Source organism: Oncorhynchus keta, chromosome 23 (assembly GCF_023373465.1).
Source record: "Oncorhynchus keta strain PuntledgeMale-10-30-2019 chromosome 23, Oket_V2, whole genome shotgun sequence".
In the NCBI taxonomy this organism is placed as follows: domain Eukaryota; kingdom Metazoa; phylum Chordata; class Actinopteri; order Salmoniformes; family Salmonidae; genus Oncorhynchus; species Oncorhynchus keta.
Genome location: NC_068443.1, coordinates 42,480,515 through 42,501,256, shown reverse-complemented (window position 1 = coordinate 42,501,256; position 20,742 = coordinate 42,480,515). Strand labels below are relative to the sequence as shown.

General features: G+C 42.2%; 1 protein-coding gene and 1 pseudogene across 1 annotated transcript in view; both read right to left on the bottom strand.

Annotated features, from left to right (window-relative positions):
- The window catches only part of LOC118402376 (serine/threonine-protein kinase N2-like), a 46,547-nt gene extending 40,639 nt beyond the window's left edge, over positions 1-5,908 (bottom strand). The window contains exon 1 of the mRNA XM_035800532.2: positions 5,563-5,908. Coding sequence (XP_035656425.2) covers positions 5,563-5,583 — 21 coding nt within the window. The 5' untranslated portion in view covers positions 5,584-5,908. The remainder of the gene's footprint in view (positions 1-5,562) is intronic.
- A 6,697-nt stretch (positions 5,909-12,605) lies between these two features.
- The window catches only part of LOC118402375 (heparan sulfate 2-O-sulfotransferase 1-like), a 29,203-nt pseudogene continuing 21,066 nt past the window's right edge, over positions 12,606-20,742 (bottom strand).

Genomic DNA, 20,742 nt, shown 5'->3' with positions numbered 1-20,742 from the left:
ATTTTAAGAACGTGAAAATGTCAGAATAATAGTAGAGAATGATTTATTTCAGCTTTTATTTCTTTCATCAAATTCCCAGTGGGTCAGGTTAACTTGGGTCAAATGTTTCAGGTAGCCTTCCACAAGCTTCACACAATAAGTTGGGTGAATTTTCACCCATTCCTCCTGACAGAGCTTGTGTACCTGAGTCAGGTTTGTAGGACTCTTTGCTCGCACACATTTTCTATAGGATTTTCGGTCAGGGCTTTGTGATGGCCACTCCAATACCTTGACTTTGTTGTCCTTAAGCCATTTTGCCACAACTTTGGAAGTATTCTTGGGGTCATTGTCCATTTGGAAGACCCATTTGCAACCAAGCTTTAACTTCCTGACTGATGTCTTGAGATGTTGCTTCAATACATCCACATAATTTTCCTTCTCATGATGCCATCTATTTTGTGAAGTGCACCAGTCCCTCCTGCAGCAAAGCACCCCACAACATGATGCCGCCACCCCCATGCTTCATTGTTGGGATGGTTTTCTTCGGCTTACAAGCCCCCCCCCCTTTTCCCTCCAAACATAACGATGGTCATTATGGCCTAACAGTTTTATTTTTGTTTCATCAGACCAGAGGACATTTCTCCTCAAAGTACGATCTTTGTCCCTGTGTGCAGTTGCAAACCGTAGTCTGGCTTGTTTATGGTGGTTTTGGAGCAGTGGCTTCTTCCTTGCTGAGCGGCCTTGCAGGTTATGTCGATATAGGACTCGTTTTACTGTGGATATAGATACTTTCATACCCATTTCCTCCAGAATCTTCACATGGTCCTCTGCTGTTGTTCTGGGATTGATTTGTACATTTCGCACCAAAGTACGTTCATCTCTACGAGACAGAACGCATCTCCTTCCTGAGCGGTATGACGGCTGCCTGGTCCCATGGTGTTTATACTGTTGTTTGTACAGATGAATGTGGTAACTTCAGGCATTTGGAAATTGCTCCAAAGGATGAACCAGACTTGTGGAGGTCTACAATTTATTTTCTGTTGTCTTGGATGATTTCTTTTGATTTTCCCATGATATCAAGCAAAGAGGCACTGAGTTTGAAGGTACACCTCCAATTGACTCAAATGATGTCAATTAGCCTATCAGAAGCTTCTAAAGCCATGACATAATTTTCTGGAATTTTCTAAGCTGTTTAAAGGCACAGTCAACTTAGTGTATGTAAACTTCTGACCCACTGGAATTGTGATACAGTGAATTTTAAGTGAAATAATCTGTCTGTAAACAATTGTTGGAAAAATTACTTGTGTCATGCACAAAGTAGATGTCCTAACCGACTTGCCAAAACTAGAGTTTGTTTAACAAAGACATTTGTGGAGTGGTTGAAAAATGAGTTTTAATGACTCCAACCTAAGTGTATGTACATTTCAGACTTCAACTGTATACAGGGGTACCAGTACACAGTCAATGTGCGGGTGTTACTGGTTAGTCGAGGTAATATGTACACGTAGGTACAGTTATTAAAATGCCTATGCCTTGATAATAACAGAGTAGCAGCAGTGTAAAGGGGGGACAAATAGTCTGGAAAGCAATTTGATTAGATGTTCAGGAGTCTTAAGGCTTGGTGGTAGAATCTGTTAAGAAGCCTGGATGGCAGGAAGCTTGCCCCAGTTATGTACTCGGCCGTACGCACTACCCTCTGTCGTCCCTTGCGGTCCTTTGGCCTTGCAGTTGCCATACCAGGCAGTGATTCAACCAGTCAGGATGCTCTCGATGGTGCGGCTGTAGAACCTTTTGAGGATCTGAGGACCAATACCAAATCTTTTCAGTCTCCTGAGAGAGAATAGGTGTTGACGTGCCCTCTTCACGACGGTCTTGGTGTGCTTGGACCATGTTATTTTTTTGGTGATGTGGACGCCAAGGAACTTGAAGCTCTCAACCTGCTCCACTACAGCCCCGTCGATGAGAATGGGGGCTTGCTCGATCCTCCTTTTCTGTAGTCCACAATCATCTCATTTGTCTTGATCATGGTGAGGGAAGAGGATGTTGTCCTGGCACCACATGGCCAGGTCTCTGACCTCCTCCCTATCGGCTGTCTCGTCGTTGTCGGTGATCAGGCCTACCACTGTTGTGTCATCTGCAAACTTAATGATGGTGTTGGAGTTGTGCCTGGCCGTGCAGTCATGAGTGAACAGGGAGTACAGGACGGGACTGAGCACGCACCCCTGAGGGGCCCCGTGTTGATGATCAGCGTGGCAGGTGTGCTGTTACCTACCCTTACCACCTGGGGGCAGCCCGTCAGAAAATCCAGGATCCAGTTGCAGAGGGAGGTGTTTAGTCCCAGGGTCCTTAGCTTAGTAATGAGCTTTGAGGGCACTATGAAACTGGTTGAGAGACTGCCAAGAATGTGCAAACCTGTCATCAAGGAAAAAGCTGGCTACTTTGAAGAATCTAAAATATATTTTGATTTGTTTGACACTTTTTTGGTTACTACATGATTCCATAGTTTTGATGTCTTTACTATTATTCTACAATGTAGAAAATAGTTTTAAAAAATAAGAAAAACCCTTGAATGAGTGAGTAGGTGTGTCCAAACTTTTGACTGGTACTGTATGTGCAGATATGCACACCACGTCATTGCTCTCTCTCTGCTGTGTGCGCATCTTGCTAGCTGTCACTCAAATGGCGAGGGGCTGAAGCTCATTGGCTGAAACTCTAATTGCTTGGGGGCTGGCCCAAGTGGGGGAACATTTTGGGAAAATGGCACTGCACAGCTTCTAGAAAACAGCCGCTTTCCAACTAGGGAATTCATGGCGAATTGAGGTAAGACAACAATTCTGCTTATTGACTATATACATATGAACTACACACTGACACATTAAGCCCAAAGCAGGAGGTTTAAAAAATACGTACTTGTTATCAAGGTTCCGGTACATGTCTAACTGGATGTGTTGCTTTTACATTACAAGCCAAATTCTGCAGTGATACCTGGGAACAGTGGTTTGCCTGTCTCTCTTGGCAGGATTACGACAAGACACAAACTACTGATGAGCAAGAGGTTGTGGGCCATAGTTTATTGGCAATAACACAACTTCGTCACTCCTACACATGCACTAGTTACAGTGCATTCGGAAAGTATTCAGACCCCTTGACTCTTTCCACATTTTGTTACGTTACAGCCATATTCTAAAATTGATTAAATGGGGGGGGTTCCTCCTCATCAATATACATACAATAACCCATAATGACAAAGCAAAAACTGTTTTTGAAATATTTGCAAATGTATAAAAAACATAAAAATAAAAAAAATCACATTTACATAAGTATTGAGACCCTTTACTCAGTACTTTATTGAAGAACCATTGGCAGTGATTACATCCAAGAAGATTCGAGGCTATGACGCTACAAGGTTGGCACACCTGTATTTGGGGAATTTCTCCCATAGATCCTCAAGCTCTGTCAGGTTGGACTGGGAGCATTGCAGCACAGCTATTTTCAGGTCTCTTCGATCGGGTTCAAATCCGGGCCCTGGCCGTGCCACTCAAGGACTTGTCCCGAAGCCACTGAGCCAGAGCTCTAGAACAGCCCTTAATTAATCAAGCCCTAGCCCAGACTTTGACACAGCAGAAGTACTGCTATGCCAGTTCCCGTCCTTCTATTGATGGCCTACTAACACAGACACTGATCAGATCACACTCTACCATAAAGGCCTGATTCTTGGAATTCTGCAGAGAAGGGAGATACTACAGAAGGACAAGCATCTCCACAGAGGAACTCTGGAGCTCAGTCAGAGTGACAATTGGGTTCCTGGTCACCTGCCTGACAAATGCCCTTCTCCGCCGATTGGTAAGTTTGGCTGGGCTGCCAGCTCTAGGAAGAGTCTGGGTGGTTCCAAAGTTCTTCCATTTAAGAATGATGGAGGCCACTATGTTCTTGGGGACCTTCAATGCTGCAAATTCCTGTCTCAGAGCTCTATGGACAATTCCTTTGACCTCGTGGATTGATTTCTGCTCTGACATGCACTGTCAACTATGGGACCCTATATAGACAGGTGTGCCTTCCAAATCATGCCCAATCAATTGAATTTACCACAGGTGGACTCCAATCAAGTTGTAGAAACATTTCAAGGATGATCAATGGAAACAGGATGGACCTGAGCTCAATTTAGAGTATTATAGCAAAGTGTCTGAATATTTATGTAAATAAAGGAATATATATATATTTATAAAATAAATTGCTTTGTCATTTTGGGGGTATTTTGTGTAGATTGATTATTATTTATTTTTCATTATGTATATATATATATATATATATATATACATATATATATATATATATATATATATTAATAAGGCTGTAACAACAAAATGTGGAAAAAGTCAAGGGGTCTGAATACTTTCCGAATAGACTATTTTGTTTAGTGGCCGATAGCAGCATAATTAACTTGACAAACACAAGAGCCTTCCACTCACTGTCCAAACAGTCTCAGACGTCACCCATTTAAGAATAAGAGTCTTGTGAAATCATGTCTGCAAAGATTAGTCTGCATTCATGGGTGCTGCTGGGCGGGTACAAATAAGGTTCCAAACAGTGTACCAGCTTCGATCTAATTATAGAAACCGCAAACAAAGGCAACATTTTCACAGGTTAATGTCCTCAAATGTAAATGTTTAGGAGAGAGTTAAGTTATGTTTGGTACCACACAGAGCTACTAAATTGCACGGTCAGATAACATCATTATTGTTCAAGGCTACATTGTTGTTTGATGGACAAGTATTTTTTTTTTTTCGGATACAAATTGGCAGATGACAGGTGACGTCACCCCAGTGACAGCAGTGGTGACCACAACCTTTCTTCTGACTAATTCGTTACAGTTCAGAGGCGAAAAATAGATTGAAACATGCAACCTTCTAAATGATTTTCAGTCAGCCACCTGTGAGGTTTCTGTTGCATTGTATGATTAGCTACAAATTCAATCATGTTTAAGGGAATGCTTAGCTAACATTTAGGATTTGCATGCCTATACTTGAAACATTATTTTCAAATACGTTAAATCCAGGCTCCAACCAAGTAAAACATGTTTCTTTTAATAGACACCTTTGGGCTTTACCACGCGCCCACTTGACTCAAGTGTGTCACTGTTTACAAAGGAGTTTAAAATGGAACATTACTTTTACCGTCTCGGTTTAAAATGGGATATGAAATGGAACATGTTCTTCCAATTCGTTCTAAACAATTTTGTTCACCAAAATGTTAAAAAAAAAATCATTTTACTATCATAATATATTTTACATTTATTTTATGACATTTCAATAATCTACAGCAGATGAATTCAGTAGTTCAGATGTTGCGTGCTCAAGTGCACAATAATGCAAAACTGGATTTTTTCCCCTTCTAATTGTTTTCCAGGCCTCAATCCATAATTCCCAGTCCTTCGGGAAAGGGTGGATAAATCCCTCAGAAATGTATAAAACTCTAGATTTTAACCTACTGCGAATGTTCGATAGAATAAAGTTAGTCTACTAAATTGGAAAACGCGCATTACAACTTTACGCGTTTATTGTAACAGTTGTCAACTTTTCCTACCTGCACGGAATCGGCGGCCATCTTGGCTTTCGACTTTTGAATCAAACTCTACGGAGAGAGGGGAGGTGGAACTCCAAAAACAGCCTTGTTTTGAGTTTCCCTCTCGTGCGACAAAAATAACTTATTCGGTGACCAAACCATCGGTCATCTTGGAAATACTTGACTTTCCATGCCTTTCTTTGAATCCTTGTGTCTTTTTTCGCTTAGGCCAAGGCACGAAAAGTTGTTCTATAGTCCACATAAGTGAAGCAGCACCATAAATCTGTCCCACTGCTTTGGGAGAGAGCAGCGGTGGTTTGTGTGGAAATATATCAGCGTCCGCCCATAGGAGCTATGCACTCACTCAACCCATAGCCCACTCTCGCGGCCAGATTATAGTCACACTCTCTCACGTGATCATACATTTCACACACACAAGAACCCCACAACTTTTTTACGGAATAGTTTGACAATTCTAGCACTAGGTTAAAACGATTAAGATTATGAGCAGGAGGTTATACTATGATATAGTAGCTGAAAATAATGAAGGAAACTTCAATGACATCATCTTCCTAATTTATTATAGGATACCAAATATAAAAAGCGGCAGTAGTGTAGTGATAGCCTACAGGGGTTCCCAAACTTTTTTTTTAACTCAGGGCCCCCCTATTTCTATTGGCACAAGCACTGTTCGTGATACAACCCCTCTTGTTGGTGGAGATCATTTTGCAGGTTTAAAGTTTATTTCCTGCAATTCTACACATTTTGTCATGGGGCCCAAAGAAAATGTAGTAGTTTTAAATAAAATGTTCTTGCAATCCTATACATTTTGCCATGTCTAATGTGTATTCATGTGATATTTGAGTGACAAAAAAATGACAACAATATCTATGGGCTAAAAAAAAAAATACATGAAAGCGTTAGCTGATCTGAATATTTCTGACAGGTTATAAATAGCTCTCTAAGGTCGACAATAACCAACATGACAGGATTAACTGATGATGCTCTACCCAATTTCGAAATTGCACCTTATGCAATTCTACTATTACAGCTTTTACGAGTAAGTATAAAGCCGGAATGAGTTCTTTAAAAAAAATTGATATCTATTTTTTTTGTGGGGGTGGAGACCCTCCCCCACCCCCCACCCACCCACCGATCCCATGCAGTTTGGTAATCACTGGCGTAATACATTGTAATAGTACAGTAGTAGTAGTTGCAGAGAATAACTATCATGATTGTAACCAAATCTGTCCAGTTGCTGCCGCCAATCTAAAATAGCTGTCAACTGACTGCACTTGATACCAATGGCACCACGCTGTCCATGTGCAGGCAGGCCTTCTACAGATATGGCCCCAACAAGATAAAGAATCAAGTCATGTCCATTATACAATAGATGTCTGTGTGTTAAGTTCTGGACATGTTCAATAATATCCGTCACAACCTGTGAGACACTGGGATGTTGGTCTGTATTATGTAATGCGGTGCTGAACTCTACCTATCACTTAGGTGAGACATCATGCATAGACGTCAATGGAATGTGGGAGAGTGTTCCATAGTGTGTGCCCATTACCCAGAATAACCTTTTCTGAACACAGCCCTAAGCTTCTGATAACCTGAAATGTGATCTTTTCAATCCAACAATAGTAGTTCATTGGTTTGGTGTGGTAATAGGTTGGTTTCAAGTGTTGGGTAACTAAACTCAGCAAAAAAAGAAACATCCCTTTTTCAGGACCCTGTCTTTCAAAGATAATTCCTAAAAATCCAAATAACTTCACAGATCTTCATTGTAAAGAGTTTAAACACTGTTTCCCAATGCTTGTTCAATGACCCATAAACAATTCATGAACATGCACCTGTGGAATGGTCGTTAAGACACTAACAACTTACAGACGGTAGGCAATTAAGGTAACAGTTATTAAAACTTAGGACACTAAAGATGCCTTTCTACTGACTGAAAAACACTACAAGAAAGATGCCCAGGGTCCCTGCTCATCTGCGTGAATGTGCCTTAGGCATGCTGCAATGAGGCATGAGGACTGCAGATGTGGCCAGGGCAATACATTGCAATGTCTGTACTGTGAGACGCCTAAGACAGTGTTACAGGGAGGCAGGATGGACAGCTGATCCTCCTCGCAGTGGCAGACCACGTGTAACAACACCTGCACAGGATCGGTACATCCGAACATCACACTTGTGGGACAGGTAGAGGATGGCAACAACAACTGCCAGACTTACACCAGGAACGCACAGTCCCTCAATCAGTGCTCCGACTGTCCACAATAGGCTGGGAGAGGCTGGACTGAGGGCTTGTAGACCTGTTGTAAGGCAAGTCCTCACCAGACATCACCGGCAACAACGTTGCCTATGGGCACAAACCCACCGTCGCTGGACCAGACAGGACTGGCAAAATGTGCTCTTCACTAACGATTCGTGGTTTTGTCTCACCAGGGGTGATGGTCGGATTCACGTTTATCGTCGAAGGAATGAGCGTTACACTGAGGCCTGTACTCTAGAGTGGGATCGATTTGGAGGTGGAGGGTCCGTCATGGTCTGGGGCTGTGTGTCACAGCATCATCGGACTGAGCTTGTTGTCATTGCGGGCAAACTCAACGCTGTGCTTTACAGGGAAAACATCCTCCTCCCTCATATGGTACCCTTCCTGCAGGCTCATCCTGACATTACCCTCCAGCATGACAATGCCACCAGCTATACTGCTTGTTCTCTGTGTGATTTTCTGCAAGACAGGAATGTCAGTGTTCTGCCATGGCCAGCGAAGAGCCCGCATCTCAATCCCATTGAGCACGTTGGATCGGCGGGTGAGGGCATTTCCCCCCAGAAATGTCCGGGAACTTGCAGGTGCTTTGGAGGGAGAGTGGGCTAACATCTCACAGCAAGAACTGGCAAATCTGGTGCAGTCCATGAGGAGGAGATGCACTGCAGTACTTAATGCAGCTGGTGGCCACACCAGATACCGACTGTTACTTTTGATTTTGATCCCCCCTTTGTTCAGGGACATATTATTCAATTTCTGTTAGTCACATGTCTGTGGAACTTGTTCAGTTTGTGTCTCAGTTGTTGAATCTTGTTATGTTCATACAAATATTTACACATGTTAAGTTTGGTGAAAATAAACGCAGTTGACAGTGAGGGGATGTTTATTTTCTTGCGGAGTTTACATATATTTTGAGTAATTTAACTACATCAAATCTTGGTAGTGTTTTCAGTACTTGTTTTGCCATGAAGCGGTGTAGCTAACTACTGGAACTACAGATTAGGCAACTTTTTTTGCTTAAGTAAAATAAAATATGGGTGAGTTAGGCAATAATGATTAATTCTCACTTGAAACATTGTTTTTGTGTTTAACAGGCTAAATTACACACTGTTAACATTTGACCCCAGAGTGATCTGTCTTGCAATTTGTAGTCTGTGAGATTTCAGATTTCATTTTTCACAAAGTAGTTTGGATGTAGTGAACTACTTTTTCAAAGTAACTTTATTTACGTAAACTATATATTTCTTATTAAGGGTAGCAGTTAGTGTAGATTAACTTCTTCCAGTGTAACGTAATTGGTAGCTCGGTAAACTATATTTTAAGAGTAGCTTCCCCAACACCGTTGGTTTCCTGCTTCTGTACCATCACCAGTGCATAAGAAAGTTGTTACACTATATAGCCTTCATTACGGGTCCTGGATCAGTTTGGTCATCTTACAGATGAAGAGATCCAATCTCATGAAGTAGGTCTCAGATCAGTCTGGGAGGGCTTGGACAGAGGGTCAGGGAAACCCTTTTTATAGGGTCACAGTGACAAGTCCAGGAAGTTGACGGGATTAATAGGAGATTGGTTCAGTAACTGATGACGAGCATGAGATTACCTAGGCCTGGCTGGGTAAAGCTTGGTGAGACAGTGTGCACCAGGCAGCCCTGGGACTGCGACTTACCTTTTTCTTCAAACAGAGAAGTTGATGTGTACTTGTTGCCATTCTTTTCCTCAGTTTGGAACCCCCTTATGTCATTTGGTCTCAATCTGCTTTTTCAGGAAGAGGTATCACCTAGCCTGATCCATCTCTTTTAATTGGCTGTTTCCATGACACACACATCACCATGGGCTGGATAATGTCACCCATAGATGTCTCCACTCCAGGCGGGTGAAGACACAAATTAGCCAATGAGCTCCCTCTATAGTACAGAGAGAACAGCAGCCAACATTTTCAATGTCGATCAATGTACTAACAAATAATTACATAAAAAGCATGCAGTAATGGGCAATTCATTTTCTTTTTTAGACGACAACAAAAACATGGTGAGGTTAACATTCCAACAGATACTACACAGAGAGAGAGAGAGAGAGAGAGAGAGAGAGAGAGAGAGAGAGAGCCTGTCTTTGCAGTGATTCGGGTTGGTTAGGGAGGAAGGGAAAATAGGCTGAGTGACCAAAACTAGAGGAGTAGCCTCTGTATAACATAGACCTTAAAGGGGCACTTCACCACTTGAACCTCACATTCATTATACAGTATATACAGTTGAAGTCGGAAGATTACATACACCTTAGCCAAATACATTTAAACTCAGTTTTACACAATTCCTGACTTGACTTTTCAAAATGCCCTGTCTTAGGTCAGTTAGGATCACCACTTTATTTTAATGTGAAATGTAAGAATAATAGTAGATAATTATTTATTTCAGCTTTTATTTCTTTCATCAAATTCCCAGTGGGTCAGAAGTTTACATACTCTCAATTAGTATTTCGTAGCATTGCCGTTAAATTGTTTAACTTGGGTCAAAGTTTTGGGTAGCCTTCCACAAGCTTGCCACAATAAGTTGGGTGAATTTTGGCCCATTCCTCCTGACAAGAGCTGGTGTGACTGAGTCAGGTTGGTAGGACTCCTTGCTCGCACATGCTTTTTCAGTTCTGCCCACACATTTTCTATAGGATTGAGGTCAGGGCTTTGTGATGGCCACTCCAATACCTCGACTTTGTTGTCCTTAAGCCATTTTGCCACAACTTTGGAAGTATTCTTGGGGTCATTGTCCATTTGGAAGACCCATTTTCAACCAATCTTTAACTTCCTGACTGATTTCTTAAGATGTTGCTTCAATATATCCACATCATTTTCCATCCTCATGATGCCATCTATTTTGTGAAGTGCACCAGTCCCTCCTGCAGCAAAGCACCCCCACAACATGATGCTGCCACCCCTGTGCTTCATGGTTGGGATGGTGTTCATCGGCTTACAAGCCTCCCCCTTTTCCTCCAAACATAACGATGGTCATTATGGGCAAACAGTTCTATTTCTGTTTCATCAGACCAGAGGACATTTCTCCAAAAAAGTATGATCTTTGTCCCCATGTGCTGTTGCAAACCATGATCTGGCTTTTTTATGGTGGTTTTGGAGCAGTAGCTTCTTCCTTGCTGAGCGGCCTTTCAGGTTATGTCGATATAGGACTCGTTTTACTGTGGATTTAGATACTTTTGTACCGGTTTACTCAAGCATCTTCACAAGGTCCTTTGCTGTTGTTCTGGGATTGATTTGCACTTTTCGCACCAAAGCATGTTAATCTCTAGGAGACAGAATGCGTCTCCTTCCTGAGCGGTATGACGGCTACGTTGTCCCATGGTATTTATACTTGCATACTGGTGTTTATACTTGCGTAGTATTGTTTGTACAGATGAACGTGGTACCTTCAGGCGTTTGGAAATTTCTCCCAAGGATGAACCAGACTTGTGGAGGTCTACAATTTATTTTCTAAGGTCTTGGCTGATTTCTTTTGATTTTCAAATGATGTCAAGCAAAGAGGCACTGAGTTTGTAGGTGGGCCTTGAAATACATCCACAGGTACACCTCCAATTGCCTCAGATGATGTCAATTATCAGAAGCTTCTAAAGCCATGACAATTTTCAGAAATTTTCCAAGCTGTTTAAAAGCACAGTCAACTTAGTGTATGTAAACTTCTGACCCACTGGAATTGTGATACAGTGAATTATAAGTGAAATAATCTGTAAACAATTGTTGGAAAGTTTCTTGTGTCATGCACAAAGTTGATGTCCTAACCAACTTGCCAAAAATATAGTTTGTTAACAAGAAATTTGTGGAGTGGTTGAAAACCAAGTTTTAATGACTCCAAACTAAGTGTATGTAAACCAGTTTTAATGACTCCAACCTAAGTGTATGTAAACTTCCGACTTCAACTGCATGCTATTTAGCAGACGCTTTTATCCAGTGTTCTTATTCACCGCCTCAGTGTCTGTGAAATCAGCATGTTTCTACAAAAAGATGACAGAGAATGACTCCTGATGATGTCACATGGTGAAGTGCCCCTTTTATAACATGAGAACACAAGCCATGTTTCGTTCACTGCCTACCATCCCAACATCACAATTTACCTCAGTGGAATATAAAAGAGAATCTCCTGTGGGGAAAAAAAAAAAAAAAGTTTATTTTTTGTACTTCTGCGGTGTCAAAGTCTGGGCTAGGGCTTGATTAATTAAGGGCTGTTCTAGAGCTCCGGCACTGCAGTCACTGTGGCTGGGCTGAGTCACAGAGATGATCTGATCAGTGTCTGTGTTGGTAGGCCATCAATAGAAGAACAGGAACTGGCATTAGCAGCACCAGCAGTTAGCAGTGCCCGCATGGGTTAGGTAAAGTTAGTCTTACATGATACCTATAGACACATCAATGAAAATGGATTGCAATTTATGATCCTAAGGGGAATATAAAGAAATGAAAATAATCTGGGATTTAAAAAATAATCTGTCATGAATAAAAAATGTTCAACGTCACCCTTGGTTTGGAGAAATGCAACAAGTCAATGAGTTACAGCAGCAAAACAATGGATTTGGGGGCACTTTGGGTTCAATAGTGGCCCAATGATGGCAAACATATGATATGATATATTGACATTAAAAGCACTCAAATGAAATGGTCTCTCGCCAATGTAGAGAAAATAACAAAAGCTGAGAGAAAAATGTACAAATGGCTCGCTCATTAACCAAATCTGAAGTCCTCTTAAAATAAAATAACCGTTTGAGTTAGATGTATTGAAATTAGTAATATGTACAGCAGCTGAATTGTCTTCTTCCATAGTTTAATTACATCATGTGTAAACACTTCACATTCCACCTAGCAATAATCCAACTGGGTCAAAGAGTCTGAAAACAAGTAAATAAGTACAGTATAAAACACTGAATAGTAGTACCACAGTCGTGAACAGGGTGTATCAGTCACCCAAGTCTATGGAGGCCACAGACTTTAGATTTTGTAAAAAAAAAGTCTTCAATTCATATAGATAAACTACAAGATAACATCGACTTTTAATTTTAGACGGTTACAGCACAAAAAGTGGGGCGACAATGTTCCCATAGACGATGACAGTAAAGTAGAATGAAAATACAAATAAAACGCAAACAAACAGAACAAGCCAATACAAACCTGCCCTCTGGACGGAAAATACAAATCATGTGACCAGAAGTAAAAGGACATGGCCAGCTGCCAAGTAGACTCATCTCCTGCCATGTGTCTGTCAAGCAAATCACTCCTGTGAACTTTCACCTGGAAGGAGAAAGGTAGTCCTGGAACTTAGATGCTGGTGGGAAAATGCCCTATTGGCTCTCGCACCAGGAAGAGGCAGCTTCCTGGTTCTGTCGGCTACTAAGGAGGCGGAGGAGTCAGTGAAGCGGGCGACATTCAGAAACTGCTAACGACGTCTAACACAGACAGTTCCACAGTTCCACTGATGATCTTAGGTTTTCCTCCTCTCCTCTGTCCTCTCCCCAGTGTGTGTGACTACGGCATGAAGCCTAGAGGAATGGTCCATCTTTCATGTGCGCTAGTTAGTTTTTGGGGTAGATCTTCTCGTAGAAGAAGTTCTGAGCCAGCAGGTAGAGTTCCCCGTCCTTCTCCCGGACGGCGTGAGCCCGGACAAACTGGAACTGCTCCAGGGCAAACTCGTAGAACTCATTTTCCATCTTCCAGATGGCCGACTGCTGCAGCTTGGCGCTGGATTCCTTGGTGGGCGGCTTCTTCTCACTCGTCTTCCTCAGGTGGGATTTCTTCCCTGTTGGGTAAGGGACGTATAGTTTTTTAGTTAAAGATGGTATGTAGAAATTGTCCAATATAATGAGCTGTTAGAGCTGTGAAAAAAAAAGTGAGAATTGGTCTCTCACAGAGCAGCGACAGGTGAAAATGGGGTTTTGTTTACACACTTAAAATCACCTCTCCTGTGACAAAAACTGTACAACACATTCAAAAGCCAGTATGTCGTCATTCTACTGACACTAAAATACATTTAAAAAGCTGGAAAAAGACTTAAATCAATCTCACCTTTGTGATAAATAGTCCTGAATAAAGTCCTATTCTAAAACGTCCTCTCAGTAGGAAGTAGGCATTGGTAGCGTACCCGTTTTGTAGAGCTCAGTGGCGCCCCTGAAGAAGCGCGGCAGCGCCGCCTCAAGCATCATCACAAAGTCCTCCAGCTCCTCAGTCACCCCCACCAGCAGGTACTCATTGACCAGGTTATACTTGGCCTGCTCCAAGGCCCAGTGGCTGCCCACGTTCCTATGGGGGGAAATGGATCGACGGTCTATAAAATGTATTTAGACGGCCCGTTTTAACCCCGGCTGTACCCGAGATGTTCACATTTACGTATAGGATGATTTCACGTTGGACACATTGGCAGCTCTGAGCTGCCGTACACAGCACAAGTATGGGAAAACAAATACCAAACATCAATAAACTGCGTTTTACAATCAAGCAAATTGGCTAGTCTCGCATTCTCGACATGGGGCAGAAAGAGAGGGGGGTAAAATGATACAGATCACAAGAGAGGAAAAGCATGTATTTATTTATTTGACCTTTATTTAACTAGGCAAGTCAGTTAAGAACAAATTCTTATTTTCAATGACGGCCTAGGAACAGTGGGTTAACTGCCTTGTTCAGGGGCAGAGCGACAGATTTGTACCTTGTCAGCTCGGGGATTTGAACTCGCAACCTTCCAGTTAATAGTCCAACGCTCTAACCACTAGGCCACCCTGGCAGGTATAATGGAGGTAAGTTTAAATGGATGTTAAAGGGGTTGAACTGTCCATATCCCAGCCCATTAAGAAATGTGTTATGGGTTGAGAATGCAGGGTATGGATGCCACGTAAGGAGGGGTACATACCAGCATTCGGAGTAGTGACCACAGAAAAAGGGGATCTGCAGCCACAGCTTTTCCGGGCGCAGTCGGACCCACCCGCCGACACGCACTCATCAAAGGTCTGAATCACATCAACGAAAAATGTAAAATGTAGCATTACCTATGGAAGCGTGTTTTACGGTTCAAATACATTGTGTATATATATTACTGCTACTAAATACAATAATTCTAAGGTGAACCTTAAAAAGACGGAATCCGCATTAGGCGGAAACAGTCCTTACTGTCCCTTTGTTATCGTTTTTGTTTTGTGAACGAAGTGGAGGGGGGGGTGCATCGAGCAGTAGGCAGGGGGGGGCAAAAACACAATGGCAGTAGGTCATTCGCTGTTCTCCCCGCGCACGCAAAGATGTACTGTGGGACTGACCTTCTTATCCCCCTGTTTCCGGCGCCGCAGGCCGGGCCGGTAGTCATCCCCAAAACGCAGGAAGTAGTAGTAGGACACCAGGCGCTCGATGGGGTCGCGGATCACATTGATGTAGACGGGCTTCTTCTTTACTCCAAACCTGCGTCAAAACAAAGAGCTCGTGTTAAGAATACAACTGTATTGTGACGTCCCACCCGACTTTTACACATATATTGTCTAAGATGACCTATGAACAGACAATGTCTTAATATCGCGGGCCTGTTCAATAGGAGATGGTGTTGTCATGCATAAGGACTTCCGTCGAGCATCGAGAGATGCTAGAAATTGCATGTCTAAAATGACCTATGAACACGTCACAAGTTGCAAAATCTAGGCCCTGTTCAATAGGACAGTGTTGCCTTCAACTTGCCCTTTTCATATGATTTAAAGCCGCATCCCTTCGATAGAACGCAACTCTATAATCTGTGACGGTCTGAATGTTGCGCAATAGTGGTGTGGTATTCTATAAGGCCACAAGGGGGAGACCGCAGCAAAAGTCTATCTGGTAGGATGTGTGTGCTGTAGTGAGGGGTTCTCACTTTGTAAAGTCCAGGAAGGAGACGTGGCCGTGGTAGAACGCCGGCTTCATCTCCCCCCACTCTGTCACGTTCTTCACAAACCGCACCTGAGCAGGTGGACAACGGCAATTAATACATGACATGTGCCTATCCCCTCCTCAATCTCTCCCTCCCTCGCTTCCACTCTCCCCTCGCATTCACTCTTGCCGATTTTTAAAGTGACACCAGCTGCCACTCGTCGCCCACTGTTTACATGCTGCCAGAATTATAATGTAGCAATGTTTTGACCTCTGGAAGAGTGAGAGAGAGGTATAGAGTCACTCTATATCTCTCTCTCACTCTTCCACAGAGGTCAAAACATTGCTACATTCAAATTCTGGCAGCATGTAAACAGTGGGCGACGAGTGGCAGCTGGTGTCACTTTAAAAAAAAAGAAATCGGCGTATGGCCTCATTGCAACGGTTGGAATGGATCATGGAAGAAACCATGTGTGTGGAGCCTTTATATTCATTCCAGCCACTACAAAGAGCTAATCCTCTGAGCTCTCCCTCCATCAGCATCCACTGTATGTAATATTTTCCTCCAATCAGCTACATATAGAGGGACGTTAAACCCTTGACCCTTCTGGCCTCACTCGCTCACCTGGTCCTGCATGGACATGACCGGGTTGTTCTTGGTGGTGTTGATGTGCAGCACGTGGTAACGGTTCTTGCCACACAGGTCGTAGGCGATGTTGGTGAAGGAGGTGCTGGCCGTCTTGGGCACACGGTTGTAGATGACCACCACGTCCTCACTGCCGGCCGCCGAGGGGGCCTCCCGCTCCCGCAGGCCTTCCTGCGTGTGCCTCTCCTCGATCTCGTGCACCTCGTGCCTGGCGATGGCCCGCTCTGCCCAGAAGAAGAGGAGTTAAAGGGTTAGTCCACTATATTATAGAATAGTTTTTCACTTAAAAAATGTATGCTCAAAATTAAAGATTCACAGATGTCTGCAGAAAGAATGGTGTATCGGATATGATGTGACACCTTGAGTTTAAAAAAATATATATATTTTGGTTATTGAACCACAGTAAGTGAAGTGAATTTACACGCGGTAGAATAATTGTTTTAATTGAATTTCATCTTTCGGGCCCTGATCTGTACTAGACAGAAATGCATAATTCTGGATATGAATGTCATTCTCTTCAGGGTGATGTGTCCTAAATTTGCTAGAAAAAAAAAAAAAAAGAAAAAAAAGTAGAAATATGCTAAATCCTCCTTTGCATATTTGGGTATTATTACACACACACTTGCTATTTTAAAATGAGCTCCATCAACAAACAAGGCCAAATTCGGTTGGTCCGCATCGGATCAAATCTGAACCTTTCAGTTACTGGCCCAACGCTCTAACGGCTCCTTGCTGCCCAATCCTAGACGTACGTCTATGTTTCACAAGTTTGTACATCAAAGTAGAGCTCGGTAGAGTACAATATAGCACAAAACTGTACAGTACAGTCAGAGTATAATTCAGTACATTATACTGCCCGGCCAAGCAAAAAAAGGCAGTAACTGCTCATTTGGTCGAAAATGAACGAGTCCTTTTTGCTACATTAAATACATGCTTAATCATGTGGACAAATATACTGCCTCTATTGTATTGTGTTTTGGAATGTTAGCAGTAACTGCATAAAGTTACTGTGAAACCAAGGTATATAAAAAGCCATTTTTCTCAGTTCCACGCTATGAGCAGTTACTGCCTTTTTGCTTGGTAGGGCAGTATAGTGTACTCAACTCTAGTGTGCTCTGTGTACTTTACTCTATTCAACTATACTCTACCTTTCTTTACTCTACTGTGCTGTCCAAACGTGTGCAACAAAGAAGCCTATGATTGGTTCAGATTTGGTCCGGCCCAAATCTGAACCAATCATTGACGTCTACGTTTAGGCCAAACAAATGAAGACCGGTCCAGACGTCTGGACGTTGAAATCAAGGCCAGGGTAGAATGATAAAATGTCAACGTCCACAGATGTCTTGTGCTCAGTGGGTGAGGAGACCACCAGACAACAGAAAGAAAACAGCCATGAGCTGAGCATAACAGTACGCCAGTGGAAGGGAAGACCGTAGCAGGTGACCCAACTGTGGTTTGTGACTACGATTTCCCCATTGTATCATATTTAATTGCAGAAATTCTGTTACAAATTCTGTTACCAATTTGGTGACAGAATTTCAAGTGTTAATCACTTCATTCAAAATGAATATCAGTTAAAACACTAACTAACAGATAGGGAGGGTCTACCTTTCATTATCCTCCCGAATGAAATGAGAAAATATCTAAAAGACGTGGGCAGGGGTCTTCACTTCAACATTGTCTATTGATGTATTTCTAATACAGTTTAGGACTTTCTGGTAGATGTTTTCTTTGAAAATAAATCAAAGCCTTTCCTTATTTCCTAATTTGTAGGACATGTATATGCACCTTAATTCCTCAAAAATGTGGACTCTTCGATTTCATTTAACACCCAATTGTATATGCTCCTATAAAACGTCACATTGGTGCCCATGGGTCATTTCACAAGGAAATGACCAGTAGCAAAATATATATTTTTTTATATACATTTTTTAACTCTACGGGTCCATAGCACACTTTCTATTTAGGTAAACTATCCCTTTAAAAAGAGACTTCAGCACCTACTATAAAAACAATTGTGTGACTAAAACAAAAATAGGCTTCTGTGTGAAATCAGTCTCAGATTGACTGGGTGGTGACAATGGCTCAGATCAGTGCTGGAACACAAAAACACTCCAGCACCTAATACTCGTGGGAACGCAGAGCCAAGTCGAGCCCAGGTCATGCCTATCCATGTAGACACGCTGGCACCTGGTAGAGGGGAAATTAAGAGGTAATCTGTGATCACTCTGCTCCCCCCCCCCCCCCCAGACATCTGCTTATATCCCACCGATCAAAGCTAGCGCTAACCAACCTCGCTAACAACTGGTGCTAGCCACGATACTGGGCTGTGACAGGTGGCTGTCTATGGTCGTCTGTCATCATGACCATCGATAAATATGGTCATGAGTAACACCCAAAATAGCTAAGTGACACACACACACACCCCACCTAAAGCACATAGCCATAAAAGAGCTGTTATCGGACCGTTACAAGTTCATAAATCAGGGCCTGTATCCACAAAAGGCGTGCTGATCTAAGATCAGTTTAGCCTCGTGGATCAAAATCTGTGTGATTATATGGACAGTTGGGTAGCTGATCCTAGATCAGCACTCTCACTCGGATTTGAACCCAGATCTCTAGGCCTAGAACAGGTGTCAACAAAAAGCAGCCCGCGGGCCAAAACCATCCAGATTGACATTTTTGGGACCTCTAAAGTTGTCAATTTATTTTATAATTTTTTTGGGGGGGTAAACGCACAGGAATTCAACCCCCTCAGAAAAATAAAATGACAGTGCCTTCAGAAACTATTCATACCCCTTGATTTATTCCACATTGTGTGTTACAGCCTAAATTCAAAATGTATTTGATTTTCTCACCCACCTATACACAACACTCCATAATGACAACAATGTGAAAACATGGTTTAGACATTTTTGCAATTTTATTGAAAATGCAGAAATATATAAGTATTCCCACCAGTCAATTCATGTTAGAATCACCTTTGGTAGCAATTACAGCTGTCTTTCTGGGTAAGTCTCGAAGAGCTTTGCACACCTGGAATGTACAATATTTGCACATTATAATTTGTCAATTTAAGTGCTGTGAAGTTGGTTGTTGATCCTTGCTGGACAGCCATTTTCAAGACCATTTAAGTCAAAAATGTAACTAGGCGACTGAGGAACATTCAATGGTGTCTTGGTAAGCAACTCCAGTGCATATTTGGCCTTGTGTTCTAGGTTATTGTCCTGCTGAATTCATCTCCCAGTGTCTGTTGGAAAGCAGACTTAACCCGGTTTCTCTCTAGGATTTTGCCTGTGCTTAGCTCCATTCGGTTTATTTTTGTATCTTGAAAAACTCCCAAGTCCTTGCCGATGACAAGCATACCCATAACATGACGCAGCCACCACCACGCTTGAAAATACAAAAGAGTAGTACTCAGTGATGTGTTGGATTTGCTCCAAACATAATGATTTGTATTCGGGTCATGAAGCTAATTTCTTGCAGTTTTACTTTAGTGCCTTATTGCAAACAAGATGAATGTTTGGGTATTTTTTTTAAATTCTGTACAGGCTGCTTTCTTTTTGCTCTCTCAACGGTGTTCGTTTTATGGAGTAACTACAATGTGGTTGACACATCCTCAGTTTTCTGTAACGGTTGTAAAGTCACCATTGGCCTCGTGGTGAAATCCCGGAGTGGTATCCTTCCTCTCTGGCAGTGAAGTTAGTCATCCTTCATATCTTTGTAGTGACTGGGAGTATTGATACACCATCCAAAGTGTAATTATTAACTTCACCATGCTCAAAGGGATAGTCAATGTCACATTTTTTACCAATAGGTGCCCTTTCTTTGTGAGGCATTGGAAAAACTCCCTGTTCTTTGTGGTTGAATCTGTTTGAAATGTACTGCTCAACTGAGGGATATGTATGTGTGGGGTACAGAGATTGTTATTCAATTTGTTGTTAAAAAAAACAAAAAAACACTATTATTGCAAATTGACTGAGTCCATGCTACTTATGACAATTTTTCTTCACAAATGTATTTGGGCTTACCATAACAAAGGGGTTGAATATTTGACTGAAGATACTACAGTGTTAATTTGTAATTATACTGTACAAAAACAAAAGGCAACCATTTCAAAGATTTTACTGAGTTACAGTTCATATAAAAAGGAAATCAGTCAATTGAAATAAAGTCATTTGGCCCTAATCTATGGATTTTACATGACTGGGCATAAGCCCACCCATTGGAGAGCCAGGTCCAGCCAATCAGAATGAGTTTTTCCCAAACAAAAGGGCTTTATTACAGACAAACACTCTTCAGTTTCATCAGCTGTCCGGGTGGCTGGTCTCATGATCCCGCAGGTGAAGAAGCCATATGTGGAGGTCCTGGGCTGGCGTGGTTACACGTGGTCTACGGTTGTGAAGCTGGTTGGACGTACTGCCA